This window comes from Wyeomyia smithii, chromosome 2 (assembly GCF_029784165.1).
Source record: "Wyeomyia smithii strain HCP4-BCI-WySm-NY-G18 chromosome 2, ASM2978416v1, whole genome shotgun sequence".
Taxonomy (NCBI): Eukaryota; Metazoa; Arthropoda; class Insecta; order Diptera; family Culicidae; genus Wyeomyia; species Wyeomyia smithii.
This window is the reverse complement of record NC_073695.1, coordinates 242,797,160-242,812,771: the sequence shown is the minus strand read 5'-3', so window position 1 is coordinate 242,812,771 and position 15,612 is coordinate 242,797,160. Positions and strand designations below refer to the sequence as shown.

At 36.8% G+C, this 15,612-nt stretch overlaps 2 protein-coding genes across 2 annotated transcripts; one reads left to right on the top strand and one right to left on the bottom strand.

The window, feature by feature from the left end:
- Window positions 1-479: 479 nt before the first annotated feature.
- Window positions 480-3,817, bottom strand: LOC129720510 (uncharacterized). The gene is made up of 2 exons (XM_055671992.1): window positions 2,833-3,817; window positions 480-487 (listed from the first exon to the last, which is right to left on the bottom strand). The coding sequence occupies exons 1-2, from the start codon at window positions 3,815-3,817 to the stop codon at window positions 480-482; spliced, it is 993 nt and encodes a 330-aa protein (XP_055527967.1).
- Window positions 3,818-6,199: 2,382 nt separating this feature from the next.
- LOC129720509 (uncharacterized) lies at window positions 6,200-7,864 on the top strand. Its single transcript, XM_055671991.1, has one exon. The coding sequence runs from the start codon at window positions 6,200-6,202 to the stop codon at window positions 7,862-7,864; it is 1,665 nt and encodes a 554-aa protein (XP_055527966.1).
- The last annotated feature ends 7,748 nt before the right edge of the window (window positions 7,865-15,612 follow it).

Here is a 15,612-nt window from a genome sequence, read left to right as displayed (position 1 = left end):
AAAAAAAAAAAACAGTTTTTCCATAGTCACGAAATATGTGCTAAACAATTCTGCTAAGCCTAACTTTAGATAATATAAATTTATGTGTTTATGTAACATTGTTAGAAATATTGGATTCATATATTTTTGTTCTCATCTGATTATACTTCGAGTATAGTCTGACAGAGCAACTATATCAATGCAAATTCTACCAAATTACATAATCATTGTCTCACTAATTTAAAAAAAAAACTCAAAATCTAATACAAGTTTTTCAATTTTAAAAAAACATTTATAAAACAAATTACTTAAATCAGTCATAAACCGAACAGATTAGCAAAAGACTCATCAATAACACTGTAATATTTTCTTAGATTCTTAGATTTTTTAAGATCATGTAATATTATTTTCATTTAATTATAATCCGATAACTTTCACAATACTAGCAACAACAACAAAAAGTTGCAAATAAAATACAGAATAAAAAACACAAGACGAATCTAACATCCTAAAACAAAAAAAAAAAACGTTATAAATATCTATAAAAATATTTTTCTTAAAAAAAAAATCTTTAAATTTAACTTTGAGACCTCCTATAACAACAATAAAAATAGATATTAAAATAAACGAAATATAAGAATATTAAACATTTAAGAAAAAAAAAATTTTTTTGTTTATTTTCCTTTCGCAAATGACTAAATTATAATAACCCATAACAAAACTTATTCAACTTATAACGAAAACAAATTACCCCTATTTAAATAGAACTAATTATGTAGATTAATTATAACACCTAGAATTCAAATCATCCTTAAGTACAAAACCAATTAAAAAACCTTAGCCAACCCTACATTAATTACATAAACACATTTCATCAATTGCACATTTATTATCTTTAAAGCAAAATCTTATCCTTATATATGTGATCAAACACATAATCAAAAATAAAAAAAAAAACAACAAATTCTTTTTTCAACACATAGCGATTCAACGTTACATAACTTCAAATTTCTAGACAATCTTCATCATCCACAATAGATTGGAGCGTTGGAGAAAGATCACAGACATCTCAATAAATATCTGAGATCTTTACCCAATAAGCACCAATGGATTGGGACGATACGACGAAAATTCTTAGCTACACCTCTAACTACTATACCACAATACAAAATTTGAAAAAATAAACTAACAGCGAAAACTAGAAAAAAAAATCAAAATAAGCAATAGGCAATAAGAATATAACATTAACAAAAAAAAAAAAAAAAAAAAAAAAAAACAAAATAAAAATAATAAAAATTTTCAAAAATTACAGTCAACGTTCGACAAAAATCGACATCGACATTACATTAAAAATATATTTTTAGGCATGTTTTCGGATATGAAAAAATTTCAGAGATAAATCAATAAGAATTTCAATAGCAGGATCTGATTTTGGTATTTCTGATGTAGATTTCGAAATAAATGAAGAAGAAAGTATATATTTTAAAGAATATTTGAAAAAATTGAAAAAAAAAACAAAAACAAAAAAAAGCTGCATCAACATATTAAGGAAATAAGATAATACATCTTTTACAATTTTTCTACATAACCAATTACACGAATATAAATTTTTAACAAATTTGAATTTATAAAATTCAAATTTTTCCCTAAGAGGGGTGGTGTAATGGACTTATTCCAAGCACCATTTAGAATATAAGTAAATATAAAACAAGCGGTGCGATCATATATCGCATCAGCATAAAACGACGGTGCGATCACCCGCTGCATCAGCAGAAAAGGGTATTGCTACCGACGTGTACAATAAACTGATCGCTGAGTGCGATTTATTCAAGTACCAACGTTCGTCGTGTCTTGACTACTAGATGACACTCCCGGGTCCGGCTAGGAAGCCGGACCATTTTAGTTACCACAATAATGTAAGCATGATTCTGCAATGATTCCTTAATTATTTATAAATGTTTCTAAAAGGATTCTGCAATGATTCAAAAATGATTCTAAAATGATGTTAAAATGATCTTTTCATAATTTTAGAGCAGTTCTAAAATGATTCAAAAATAACTCCAAAATGATTCTAAAGTGATTTTCTAAAAGATTTCTGAAATAATTCTTTTAGAATGTTTTTAAGCGATTCTGAAATTATTCTAAAAGGATTTGTTAAGTAATCGTAGTATTGAAATAATTGTATAATAATTGAACATCCCAAATTAGTACAAAATCAGCGATCTCACTCGATCAGACGCTATTAAATTTATCGCTTTCTTTGTCATCGCTAGCCTCAGTTGTATGAGCGAAAGGTCACGAAAGCGAAAGGTCCACTCAGCAGATAATAAAAACCGCTTATCATTGCCAGCAGAGATCAGTCGAAATAAAATTGTCTTACAGAACGAATCAAACTGTTTATCTTACGGTAAGAAGCAGATCGAATAAAACCAAACTTAAAGCTAATACTTTGACTGACAAATTAATAGTACGAAATCCAACATAAAATGGTCCTTCGAGCCGGATTGCTTGGAGTATATTTGGCGATTTGTAATTGCGTTTGAGAACTACCGGAATTGAGCGAATTGGTATGTGGTTTTGGAATTTGGACATTATTTGAGTTACGATTGCTAGTTTGTTGATGTAGAATTGTGTGATGTTTCTGGCTACAAACGCGACACGCGCTAGAGGAACATTTTTTGATTTGGTGGTCTGGCGAAAGACAGTTTATGCATAACGATTTTTGTTTCACCAATTCGAATCGTTGAGGAACCGGCAGGTTCCTAAAAGCTTCACATTTGAAAGGCGAATGTATAGGTTGTTTGCAAAATGGACAAGATTTTGTGGAGGAATTCATAACGGTATGCACGTTACCGTATCGGGGTTTTTGCGACCGATTTGGTTCTGACCGTGGGAGATCGTTAGCTCGCGCCTTGCCAGGTGCGATAGACTGTAGAACAGTGGTATGACGGCGTAAAAATGCAATTAAATTATCATATTCAGGAGCGTTTGTCGATAAGTTGTAATTTTCCCACTGCTTTAGTGTCGATGAATCGAGCCGCGCAATAACCATGTGAGCCAATAAAACACTCCAACCCTTGGTATCGATCTCCATTTTTTCGACCATTCGAAGGTTACGTTCAAAGTCGTCTATCAACCGGGCTAACGACTCATAGCATTCTCGCTTCATGGGTTCCACAGCGAACAGCGAATCTAGATAAGTTTTCACCACCATCTTCTTATTGTCAAAACGTTTGTTCAATAATTCCCAGGCTACAGAATAATTAGCTGCTGTAATTTCTATAGCTTCAACCACACGTTTCGCATCCTTGGACAATGACGCCACGAGATAGGAGAATTTATCGATATCCGACAGTTGAGGGTTAGAATCTATCAAACTTTTAAAGGTATCCCGAAAAGTAAGCCACCCAGTGAGAGAACCATCAAAAGTGGGAAGTTTAACTTCAGGAAGCTTTATTTTAGAAATGGCTGGCTCAGCATTGCGAACGATCGTAGACGTAGAGGGATTAACAAGTTGCTGGGTTGGCGGGGTAGGATTTACTTTGCGTTCCGCTGCTACAAGAAAACTTTTCGCCATGACATAATTTAACTCAAATTCATCACGCGCCTTGCGACTAGCTTCAGCTATGAGTAAAATATCACCATCGCCGTCGGTTTCGTCAGCTCCTTGCACCGATGTAGCATCATGGTATTGTGCATCTTCCTCAAGAAGATCCATTTGCAAACGGTTGCTTTGGAATTTTTCAAAAGTTTCCTCTAAACGATCTCGCCACACGGGAAGGTGATCTTTATCTCTCTGCTCATTGTAATTTCTTACGAAAGCTAACACATTTTGCATTGTATCTCAGCGAAAGCGTTCTTGCTTACTGAGTGATCTCAAGCTGGGTGTCATATTGCTGCTTGATCACGCTTAATTTTCACCAAAAAGCAATCAAAATCTGATACTCGCTTTTACGAGCCGAAATTCGATCTATTGATATTGGTTGTTTGCAGTCCGGCTACAACTTCCTCGCAAGCAAATCCTACAAACAATCAAGCTCCGTCCACGTCGCTCAGCCACTGCTCCACGTCCGCCAATTTTCGCAAAATTCCGTCAACGGTCCTACTTCAGACAGCTATAGTAAAGGTGTTCGATAGTACTGGTTACTGTTTATGGGCGAGAGCGTTATTAGATCCCGCATCACAACTTAATATCATTTCGGAACGCTTCGTGCAACGGTTAACCCTGCAGAAAGTAAAGGATTATCATGTCATCGGAGGTATAAGCAAGACTTCAGTTGTCTCCATACACTCTCTCGTAACCTGCATTCAGTCTCATTGCACGGATTTCAATGCTGACATCAAATTCCATGTGCTCAGTGAAATTACCCGTGAGTTGCCGTCTAACTATGTGGATGTATCTCAATGGAATTGGCCGGAAGATGTTGTCTTAGCAGATCCTAAGTTCAACGATCCAGCTTATATCGACATGATAATAGGAATGGAAATTTATTACGATCTTCTTCTTGATGGATTTATTCGTCTGGGTCCTGGAAAACCGGTTCTGCAAAATACAGTGTTCGGTTGGGTCGTTTCTGGAAAGGTAGGATTTTCTCAGACCGACCAAGAGAAATTCAGTCTTGTCCATGTTTGCAACCTAGAATCGATTGAAAAGCAGCTTGCCAAGTTCTGGGAACTAGAATCGTGCCAATCCTCTAATGTCATGTCGGTCAAAGAGACAACTTGTGAAGCACATTTTGCGAATACTACGACCAGGGATGAATCAGGTCGCTTTGTTGTGGTCCTGCCAAAGAAGCCGTCTGTTCTTCCACTATTGGGAAATTCATATGAATTTGCCAAACGTCGCTTTCTTTCACTGGAGCGTCGTCTCTTAGCCAATCCACCTTTACGGTCAGCATATTCAGAGTTCATTGACGAATATCAGAAGTTGAATCACATGAAGCCAGTGGGAGAACAGATGCCATCTAAATCTAGTTTAACTTACTATTACTATTTTATCTCAATTATCTTACGATTTCGCATGCATCGGTATGCGATTATTTCTGACGTAGAAAAAATGTACCGTCAAGTTAAAGTGCATCCCGCAGATCATGCTCTGCAACGAATTCTTTGGAGAAATGACCCGTCTGCACCCATACAAGCGTATGAATTAACCACAGTCACTGATGGCACCTCTGCGGCACCCTGTCTAGCTACAAAATGCCTCCAACAACTTTCTAGAATTGGAAGCTCTACACACCCTGAAGCTGCTGCTGTTGTTGCCAAAGATTTTTACATGAACGATATGATCAGTGGAGTCAACAACGTTGAGGAAGGAAAGGAATTGTGCAGCCAGCTTTTGAATCTTTTAAACTCCGCGGGTTCAGTTTACGAAAATGGTCATCCAATTGTCCACACATTTTGGCCCACATACCTGCGGAATTACGCGACGAACGTACTGTTTTAGAATTCGATTCTACTACCACAGTTAAAACTCTGGGTCTCAAATGGGAACCCGCGTCTGACAAATTTGGCTTCCAAGTCTCTAAATGGAACACCGCGACAGTCATCAGTAAAAGAATCGCCCTATCTGACTCTGCTCGTCTGTATGACCCTTTAGGACTTGTTGGTCCTGTGATTGTTCTAGCAAAGGTTTTCATGCAGAATCTTTGGAGAAACAAGAAAGACTGGGATGAACCACTTGAAGCAGAACTTCAACAACTCTGGCTGCAGTTTAGAGACTTGCAGCATTGGATAGTCTAACTGTACCACCTTGTCCGTTTCCGATCCCATCAGCATTGAAATTCACGGATTTTGCGATGCCTCAGAGAAGGCATATGGCGCCTGCATATACTTACGCACTGTTGCGGTTAATAGAGAATCTGTCGTTCGTCTACTGACTTCCAAGTCCAAAATTGCTCCCATGGGCAAACGCAAAAGGGAGAAGAAAATATGCTTACCACGGTTGGAACTTTCATCCGCGTTAATCCTAAGTCATCTTTATCAGAAAGTTCAAAATAACCTGAAGACACGTATGAAAAGCTTTTTCTGGACTGATTCAATGATAGCCCTACATTGGATCTCTGCAACACCCTCACGGTGGAAAACATTTGTCGCTAACCATGTCTCTGAGATTCAACACGCAACGAATGACGGAATCTGGGCTCATGTTCCCGGAATCGAAAATCCTGCCGACGTCATTTCTCGGGGAATGCTGCCCACTCAATTAAAAGAAACGCAAATGTGGTGGGAAGGCCCACCCTGGCTACGCCAATCAGAACGATTTTGGCCTCCGCTAGTTCGCACGCTTGCTCAAGAGTTTCCAGTTGAACCGTTAGAAGAAGCAACTATCAGCCTACCGGTGCAAGTGCAACCACCGAGCTTCATTTCTGCCTTGCGCTCGTCATACATTTCACTTATCCGTCTCGTAGCTTATTTGTTGCGATTTGCATACAACGCAAGAAAAGCAAATCGTCTAAAACGCCGCAAAAGTTTTCTTCAAACCGAGGAACTAAACGAAGCAGTTTGTGTATTAGCTCGTATCGCCCAGGAAGAGTCTTTTGCTGAAGACATTAGAAGCGTTGTTGCTAGTGGCCAAGTCAAGTCCAATTCCCGATTAAAAACTCTAGCACCGATTCTTAAAGATGATATTTTGCGAGTCGGTGGTCGGCTTAGATACGCACCAATATCAGAAGAGAGAAAACATCCCATAATCTTGCCACCAAATTATCCTTCTACCGAGTTAGTTATGGTTTACTATCACGAAAAGTTGCTACACGCTGGACCCCAACTACTCATAGCTACTATCCGAGGAAGATTTTGGCCTCGACGAGTACGTAACCTAGCGCGCAGAGTAGTACATCAATGCATAAAATGTTTTCGCTGCAAACCGACAGTTCTCGAGCAGCTAATGGGAGATTTGCCTGCTGAACGAGTGACTCCAACCTACCCGTTCATAAAAACGGGCGTCGACCTCTGTGGACCAATCTATTATCGTCACACGGGTCGAAAATCCGCTCCAATCAAAGGTTATGTCGCTATCTTCGTGTGCCTAGTTACGAAAGCGGTGCATATTGAATTAGTGGCAGACCTCTCTACCAATGCGTTTATCGCTGTTCTGAAGCGCTTTGTAGCACGTCGAGGTAAACCAACCGTAATCGAATGCGATAATGCCAAAAATTTCCTCGGAGCATCAAGAGAGTTAGCAGAATTATCTCGGCAGTTTACTTCCCAACAACATCAACACCTGGTAACCTCGCACTGCAGCGAGTCCGGTATCCAGTTTAATTTCATCCCACCGCGCTCCCCAAACTTCGGTGGCCTCTGGGAGGCTGCCGTGAAATCCTTCAAAAGACACCTGAAAGCCACAATGGGAGCATCAGTCCCTTTGAAAGACGATTTTGAAACCCTCCTAGTTCAGATCGAGAGCTGTTTAAATTCTAGACCGCTAACGCAGCTCTCCGCTGACCCAGATGAATTGGAAGTTCTCACACCTGGTCATTTTTTGATTCATCGACCACTGGAAGCTATAGCAGAACCATCGTACGAAAGCATACCCACCAGTCGTTTGGATCGTTATCAACAAAACCAGGAATCTTTACGCCGCATCTGGAAACGCTGGAGCTCAGATTACCTGTCCGGATTGCTCCCACGTACCAGGTGGACCCAGCAACGCGACAACATAGCAATTGGGACAATGGTGCTAGTAAAAGACGACAACCTCCCGCCCCTCAAATGGCGGTACGACCGTGTCATCCAAATTTTCCGCAGTGACGACGGCAATGTTCGAGTAGTAATCGTCAAGACAAAAGATGGCGAGCTACGCCGTGCTATCTCGAATATTTGTGTGCTACCCGTGAGATCGTCAGCAACCGCTGAGGATGAAGATCGACTTTACGATATGTAACAACCCTTCGTATTTGTTTGCCATCCGGCAATGCATGTGCATGTCTTACTTTAAAATTAAGAACTAATGTTTCTTGTATTTCATGATAACTTGCTGCAATCCTTATTCGAGTCGTCTCGGACAATAACCAATTGGGTCGGCTTCTGAACGAAACAAATCGAACCACTGATGTTAAGGATCCCACGAGCAATATGACGTCAGCTAGGAAGTTCATTCATTGTGCCGGCTCTGTTCGTATGTGTAACAATATCACAAGCAGCTGTCCTGATCATCGAAAGGAACAATAGCAGTCAACTGATTTGCAGTCGTCGATGCCAGACGATTGATGCCAGACGACGTCCCCTAGACGGTCGTTGCTCACCCGAGACATGCTGAGAAGGAACGTAAACAACCCGAGGTAGCACGTGGGCTGCTTTGCATCGTCGAAGCCGAAGATGATCCGAGTCAAAAGCCTTTTGTTGAATTCAGTCAGCTATCTCTTTCGCTATGGTCACCCAGTCAGTTAGATATAGAATTAGGTTGAAAATGAGTTTTCAACGGTGGCCGGCTATGTTAAGTAATCGTAGTATGGAAATAATTGTATAATAATTGAACATCCCAAATTAGTACAAAATCAGCGATCTCACTCGATCAGACGCTATTAAATTTATCGCTTTCTTTGTCATCGCTAGCCTCAGTTGTATGAGCGAAAGGTCACAAAAGGCTCTAGCTTGCTTGCTTAGAATTCTCCACTCAGCAGATAATAAAAACCGCTTATCATTGCCTGCAGAGATCAGTCGAAATAAAATTGTCTTACAGAACGAATCAAACTGTTTATCTTACGGTAAGAAGCAGATCGAATGAAACCAAACTTAAAGCTAATACTTTGACTGACAAATTAATAGTACGAAATCCAACAGGATTCTAAAATGATCCTTTATTGATTCTTAAATGGTTCTAAAATAACTCCAAAATTATTCTAAAGTGATTCTAAAAGGCTTTTAAAATAATTCTAGAATAATTTTCAAACGATTCTCAAATAATTCTAGAAGGATTCTTAAAAGATTCTGAATTGATTTCAAAATGTATTCTAAACTAATTTTGATATTTCACTGCAGTCGCTTTTTACGCGGTTGATTGTACCGCATTTAAAACTACTTACTTATACTAAATTTATTTGATACCGCGTACAAATGATCTTCCGAATCGAGTAAAAATAATCCGCATTATTGTGAAAATATTCCGTTTGAAAAAACGCATAAAAACAACCCGCGTAAAAAGCGACCGCAGTGTATTCCAAAATAATTTAAAACGATTCTTGAATGATTCTTAAATATTTCTAGTACGATTCTACAATAATTCCGAGATGATTTCAAATTGATTCTAAAGAGGATTCTAATCGTACTATTTTTTTCAGGACCTAAATAACTTTATAATGATTCTACGGTGATTTTAAGGTCGTTTTAAAATAAATTCAAAATGACTTTGATATGATTTTAAAATAGTTCTTAATTGATTCTAAAATGATTATGAAGTAGGGTAGCGAACGGTTTCGGCAGTGGTTTTATTCGGCAGGCTTCTGCATAAGATTGCAGCAGAAAACCTGCCGAAGAAAACCACTGTCGTAGCCGTTCGCTACCCTAATTCGAAATTGATTCCACAGTGCACAGTGGTCCAATAAGGCAAAAAGTGGAATTTAATTCCATAGCGCCTTCCACCTTTATCCTAGCTTAAAAGTGTCTTCGAAGCAATTGTTTGTATAAATAACCCGCATAATCGCAAATCATCAAAAAATATGAAAAGTTTACTATACTAAAAATAAAACAATTAACTTTTTTGTGTTAAGAGATAGAAGAATAGTTTATTCGGCAAAGTTGTAGAAAATTCAAAAATATGAAACTTTGTTGAACAAATGAAAATCCTATCTTTTTTCGGTACAAAGTTATAAAGTATATTACATGGAACATATAAAAGTTAGTTTTTTGTACTTAACTTTTGTTAGTTGCATTTTACACGAAAGTGTAGTTCGAAAGAATTGTTAGAGCATACAAAACACACATTTTTGCCGAAGATCGTATATCTCTAGGACTTTTCATTACAAAGTTATATCATATTTTAGCCTATTTTTCGGATAACTTCAAGAACGTTTAAGTTAGAAAGGGGCAAGTGGAATCATGATATCAATACTTTTTTTCGAAATTAGGCTGAAGTACTGTAAACTACTTAAGGTTCCATTTGTCCCTATACACCCATATTAGAGTACGGTGAGCACAGATTACAGTAGGTTTTCATATATCAAAAATACTAACTTTTTTGTGTTAAGAGATAGAGGAATGGTTATTTCGGCAAAGTTTTAGAACGTGCAAAAATATGAGACTTCGCTGAACAAACAAAGTTCCTATCTTTTTTGGATACAGAGTTACAGAGTATTTTCTATAAAAGTTACTTAGAAGTTAATTTTTTGCACTAAACTTTTGCAAGTTACATTTTACAAGAAAACGTTGTTCTAAAGAAACATTTGGGCATACAAAACACACATTTTTGTTGAAGACCACACATCTCCAGAACTTTTCCTTACAAAGTTATAGCATATTTTAGCATATACTTTTTTCGATAACTTCGAGAACGTATAAAGTAAAAAGGGGCAAGTGGAATCATGATGTCAATACTTTTTCTCAAAGTTTAGCTTGAGTGTTCAAAACTGTTATAAGTTTAATCCATACCAATCCAATCTTTTTTCTATACGTTGTTAAAGTTATCGGAAAAATATGCTAAAATGTGCTATAACTTTGTAAGGAAAAGACCTGAAGATGTGTGGTCTACAACAAAAACGTTTGTTTTGTACGTCCAAATGCTTCTTTAGAACAACGTTTTCCGGTAAAATGTAACTAACAAGAGTTAAGTATAAAAAACTATCTTTTAAGTAACTTTTATAGAAAATACTCTGTAACTCTTTCCCCAATGAAGATAGGGATTTTGTTTGTTCAGCAAAGGTTCATATTTTTGCACAAACTAAAACTTTGCCGAACAAACCATTCCTCTATCTCTTAACACAAAAAAGTTAGTATTTTTAATATATGAAAACCTACTGTGACATATGCTCACTGTACTCTAATATGGGTGGATTGGGACAAATGGAACCTAAAGGAGTTTTTAGTACTTTAGCTTAACTTCAAGGAAGGGTATTGATATCATGATTCCACTTGCCTCTTTTTAACTTATACGTTCTTGAAGTTATCGGAAAAATAGGCTAAAATATGATATAACTTTGTAAGGAAAAGTCCTGGAGATATATGACCTTTGCCAAAAATGTGTGTTTTGGTGCCCTAACAATTCCTCCAACAATACTTTCGTGTAAAATGCAACTAACAAATGTTAAGTACAAAAAATTAACTTTTAAATAAGTTCCATTTAATAGACTTTATTGCTTTGTACCGAAAAAAATAGGATTTTCATTTTTTCAACAGAGTTTCATATTTTCGAATTTTCTACAACTTTGCCGAATAAACTATTCTTCTATCTCTTAACACAAAAAAGTTGACTTTTTTTATTTTTAGTATAGTAAACTTTCCATATTTTTTGATGATTTGCGATTATTATTTAAAATAATTTTGGAATGAAAAAACAATTTTATAACAATTCTCAAGTCACTGTAAAATTATTATAATGTGATTTTAAATTTTTTCTAAAATCATTTTATTATCAGTAATTATTTAATAATTCAAAAAGGATTCCAAAATTATACTTAAGTGATTCTGATTTGATTCGAATTAGGATTTCAGAATATTATTAGAAAGATCCTGAAGCAATTCTAAATTAATTCAAAAAGGGTTTTTGATTTTTTTCAAAATAATTTTAATTAAAACTCCTCAAATAATTCTTAATTAATAATAATTCTTAAAGCCCTTTTAAATATTTGCAGAAATAAAGATAATCCAAAATAATTCTAGAAAGATTTATTAAGGTTTCTCAAATCATTTTTAAATGCCTCTCAAAGGGTTATGACATATCTTCAAAATGTTTTCAGAGTTCTTTTGCTGAAGATTATTTTTAATTCGTCTGGATATATCCTTTTTTGAGTACAAAATATTTTCTTCATGACCGATTTTTACAAATGATTTCATCTACATAAAGATACGTAAATTTGAGATGAAACCGGATCATAAGCAGTTAACTGCAGTTCTGAACTCATGCCACAAGTCATGAATGAGTTTTTGATGTATAGCTTTTCGATTTAGAAGTTCATTTAATTTCCATACATTATTCCTGACCCTACAGATATTACGCCAAACTCATCGAAACACGCTTCTGCAATCAGAAAAATCTGTGACAACACACATTAGCTTCACTGTAGCAAAAAGTACCCTGTTTATTTCACCGTTTCAGATAAGATAAACAAATTGTGTCTTGCCCGGATGCTGCATCCGCGTTTTAGCAGCCTCGGTCCGCACCTCGACCCGAGTTCGCTTTGTCACGCTGCCGTCGCTGTCGTTCTCTGTACTCTTCAGACCTTTGTTTACAATTGCCAAAAACTTGCTCCCTAAACAAACTTTGCCCGTACCGACGACGGCGTACCGAGAGTCGTTTGAAGTTTTGCACCGATTCAAAACAGTCTGCGCCGAAAAAAGGCAAGATAAACAATTCCGCACTGTCATCTTGTTAATGAGAGACTCGAATCGAAAACGTCAACGATGGGAGAAAACCCTGCGAAGCAGGGAGGAGGTAGGGAAAAAACGGCTTTACTTAATAATTACCGTTAACGAGATTCGCCATGATATTTAACCTGAGAAAAGTTTTCAACCAGGGAGAAACATCATACCTCTCGAAACAATCGCTTCGCTGCTGATCCCGAAGGAAATGCAACCCGATGAGTAAATTTACACAAATTGTCTCCTGGGGAAAATTCAAAGCGAATCACAGCCCCCGCCAAGGGGTGTTCCGTATGCTAATGAGATGCGAACACTGTTCCGCTGCCGCACGGGAACTTCAATGGCTTGGGTGCGCTGCCGGAAACAAAAGAGGAGAGGCTAAAACAAAGGAGGAAAATCACGAATCACTGAACAGACAATGATCATCATCGGTCCACGTGCGCACAGCAGCAGCAGCCGCTCATCTTCACCGTTGGTGAGATGGCATTGTTCCTCTCTACCCCTGAGTTTTCCACATTCGGTGGAAAGTGGCTAGATTCATGCTTTGTGAGAGCTATTGTTACAATCCGACCACGTGGCTTCTGCCAACGTGCATCCTAGTAGGCTCTAAAGAGCCGAAGCTTTTCTTCTAAAACTTTGTGTTTCTTTTTTATGCTCTCCCTTTCACCGCCTGCCTTTTTGTCATCGAAAACACAATCGAAAATCGGATGCATTGTGTGTGAGTCGGAGACCGAGGAAACCAAGCAACGACAAGAGCGAGAGAGAATGCGACTCAACCTGGCCGGGAGAAGATTGGTCGGAAAAATCATCTAACGCTCCACGGTCGGTGGCAAGAGATAGCAACAATTGCTCGCGCTCGATAACAATAAGCTTCGGGGAAAATCGCAGTGTTGAAAGCGGGGTTGTGGCACACGACGGTGGGTGGAGCCAACAACGTGGTTGATTGGGGGCGGTTTTCCGATGCGCACAAATTTGCGGTGGTGGTTTGGTTTTGCTGAATAGTGGAATAGTGGAATATAGTGGAGAATGTATGATTGGAGTGATTTAGACTACTAAAATATAAAAGTGTACCATGAATAATTTTATTTACATTTGTGACTTCACGTGCCTTAACGAAGTGATAAAGCAGGGTTGCTAATACCGAGTGACGTCTCGGATATAAATAGGTCAAATAATAAGCCATTGCTCGCAATTGATACAGAACAGTCCTTCATATTTCTTCACTTGACAAACTTTTCAAACAAATGTATTCCACAAAAAATTTATTTGGTATGAGCCTTAGTTGATACAGAAGCCTTTGGTTACAAAAATGTCATAGTATATAGTTTTTTTTCTCACGCTGAACGGATTTTTTTTTCAACTTCTTCAATAAATTAAATTAAAAATGAATAAATAGACTTTTAAAAAGACTAAAGATCAATTTGTTTGAGCGATCGATAATTCGATTCGAAAGATAGTCTCAGCAAACGATTTGGACAAAAAGAATTATTAACATGAAATTGGATGGAATCCAAGCATGGAAGGATCGATGGCTTCTGCTGAATCTGCTGAACCAGCATCAGAGCACCTAATTTAATCAGTTTGCTCATTTGGTTCATTTGGTATAGCGTTTATAACGTTTCAGTGTTGCTATTTTTCGCATCACTATTTTCTGTTTATATTTTCGCGCCGGTAGCGACTAAAACATTTTCCATAAATACCGGCACTTAAGAGTCACGTAACCACTCAAACTAAGTATACTTTTCTTTTTACACTTATAAACAGCGCGATCGTAACCAATTTCCGCGATTTTCGTTTCTAAAGTGCAGCGCCTCGTAAAATTCCGGTTTTTGCTTCTGTTTAGTTTCAAGTTAACTGCGTGTGTCAAATTTTGAGCCCGTGTAGTCAGCGCTGCTAGCAGCAGGCTGTGCTAGCTATAGAAATGTTCAAATTGTTTATGATGCTGTTGAATTTTATGGCCTCATAAATATTAAAAATTTGGTAACCTTGTATCGTTGACAATGATAAAATATTGCTTGGATTCAGTCCCGTTTTACCACATTATCCTCAATACAACAAATTTAGTAAAAAAAATTGTAACTGCTTTGTTTTTTTTTACAGACGAAATAGGTATAACATTAAAAACTATATTTTTTTTTAAACATTGCAATTTAAATAGTGCTACCGCCAGATTTCTTAACAAATGTTTGCACAAATAATAGCAACCGCAGACGGTATTTGTTTACTAACATATCCAAATATTAACTATATACTCTTCTGAGTTATTTTTGAGTGAAACATCATGAGCGACAGTTTCAAATGTTCGTTTTATAAGAAAGAAAATCGCTGATCAGAAAAACTGTGGCGAATAAATGTCCAAAAGGCCAAAAGCAGATATACCTATATTTCCACCTTTATTCCTCTCGTTTTTGTCATATGAAATGCAATGCAACTGTAATAATAACAGAGTTGAACCAGAATTATCATAACTACACAATATACTCAATTTCTGGAATAAATTTCTATATACGTTGTTAAGCTAAAATCACGAATTATTTTAAAAATTTTAAAATACTGATTTTATCATCATTTTACCCAGCTCTATTTATCCCTTCCAAGAAAAAAACGATTACAAAAATAAACTGAATGTACTGAAAAGCAAGGTTTATACTATGTGAAAACCGTATTGATGAGTCGTGTAATATTTAGGTATATTTGCTATCATTTAACTGAGATATTAGTTATGCCATTCAAGCAGCGTTTGACGCGCCAAACAAATTGGAAATTGAATTCGATAGATTGAATTCGATAGATTTAATTTGTTAACAATTTCAGTTTGAGTTATATTTGTACAGAACCAATTCTTCAAGCGCGTGAAATAGTTATTTATTTTACATAATATTCATACTCTTCTTACAACTGTAGACAGCGTTTCTTGTCTAATAAATTATAAGGTGAAATTTAAAAAGAAAAAGAAAAACGTTCAATTTTAATATCCTCGGTACAAAACTCAAAAGTTACTTTTTTATTCAGAACTGGGTCAAAAGCGATTTTTATGAAATAGTCCTAGATGGCGGCCGAAATTCTGTTCACTCCAAATGAAATCCCTATCATTCCTCTTTACAGGAAAGTCCTACTTAT

Excerpts from the sequence above, each read along its gene's own strand:
- LOC129720510 (XM_055671992.1), bottom strand. The coding sequence starts at position 3,817 with ATGCAAAATGTGTTAGCTTTCGTAAGAAATTACAATGAGCAGAGAGAT.
- LOC129720509 (XM_055671991.1), top strand. The coding sequence starts at position 6,200 with ATGTGGTGGGAAGGCCCACCCTGGCTACGCCAATCAGAACGATTTTGG.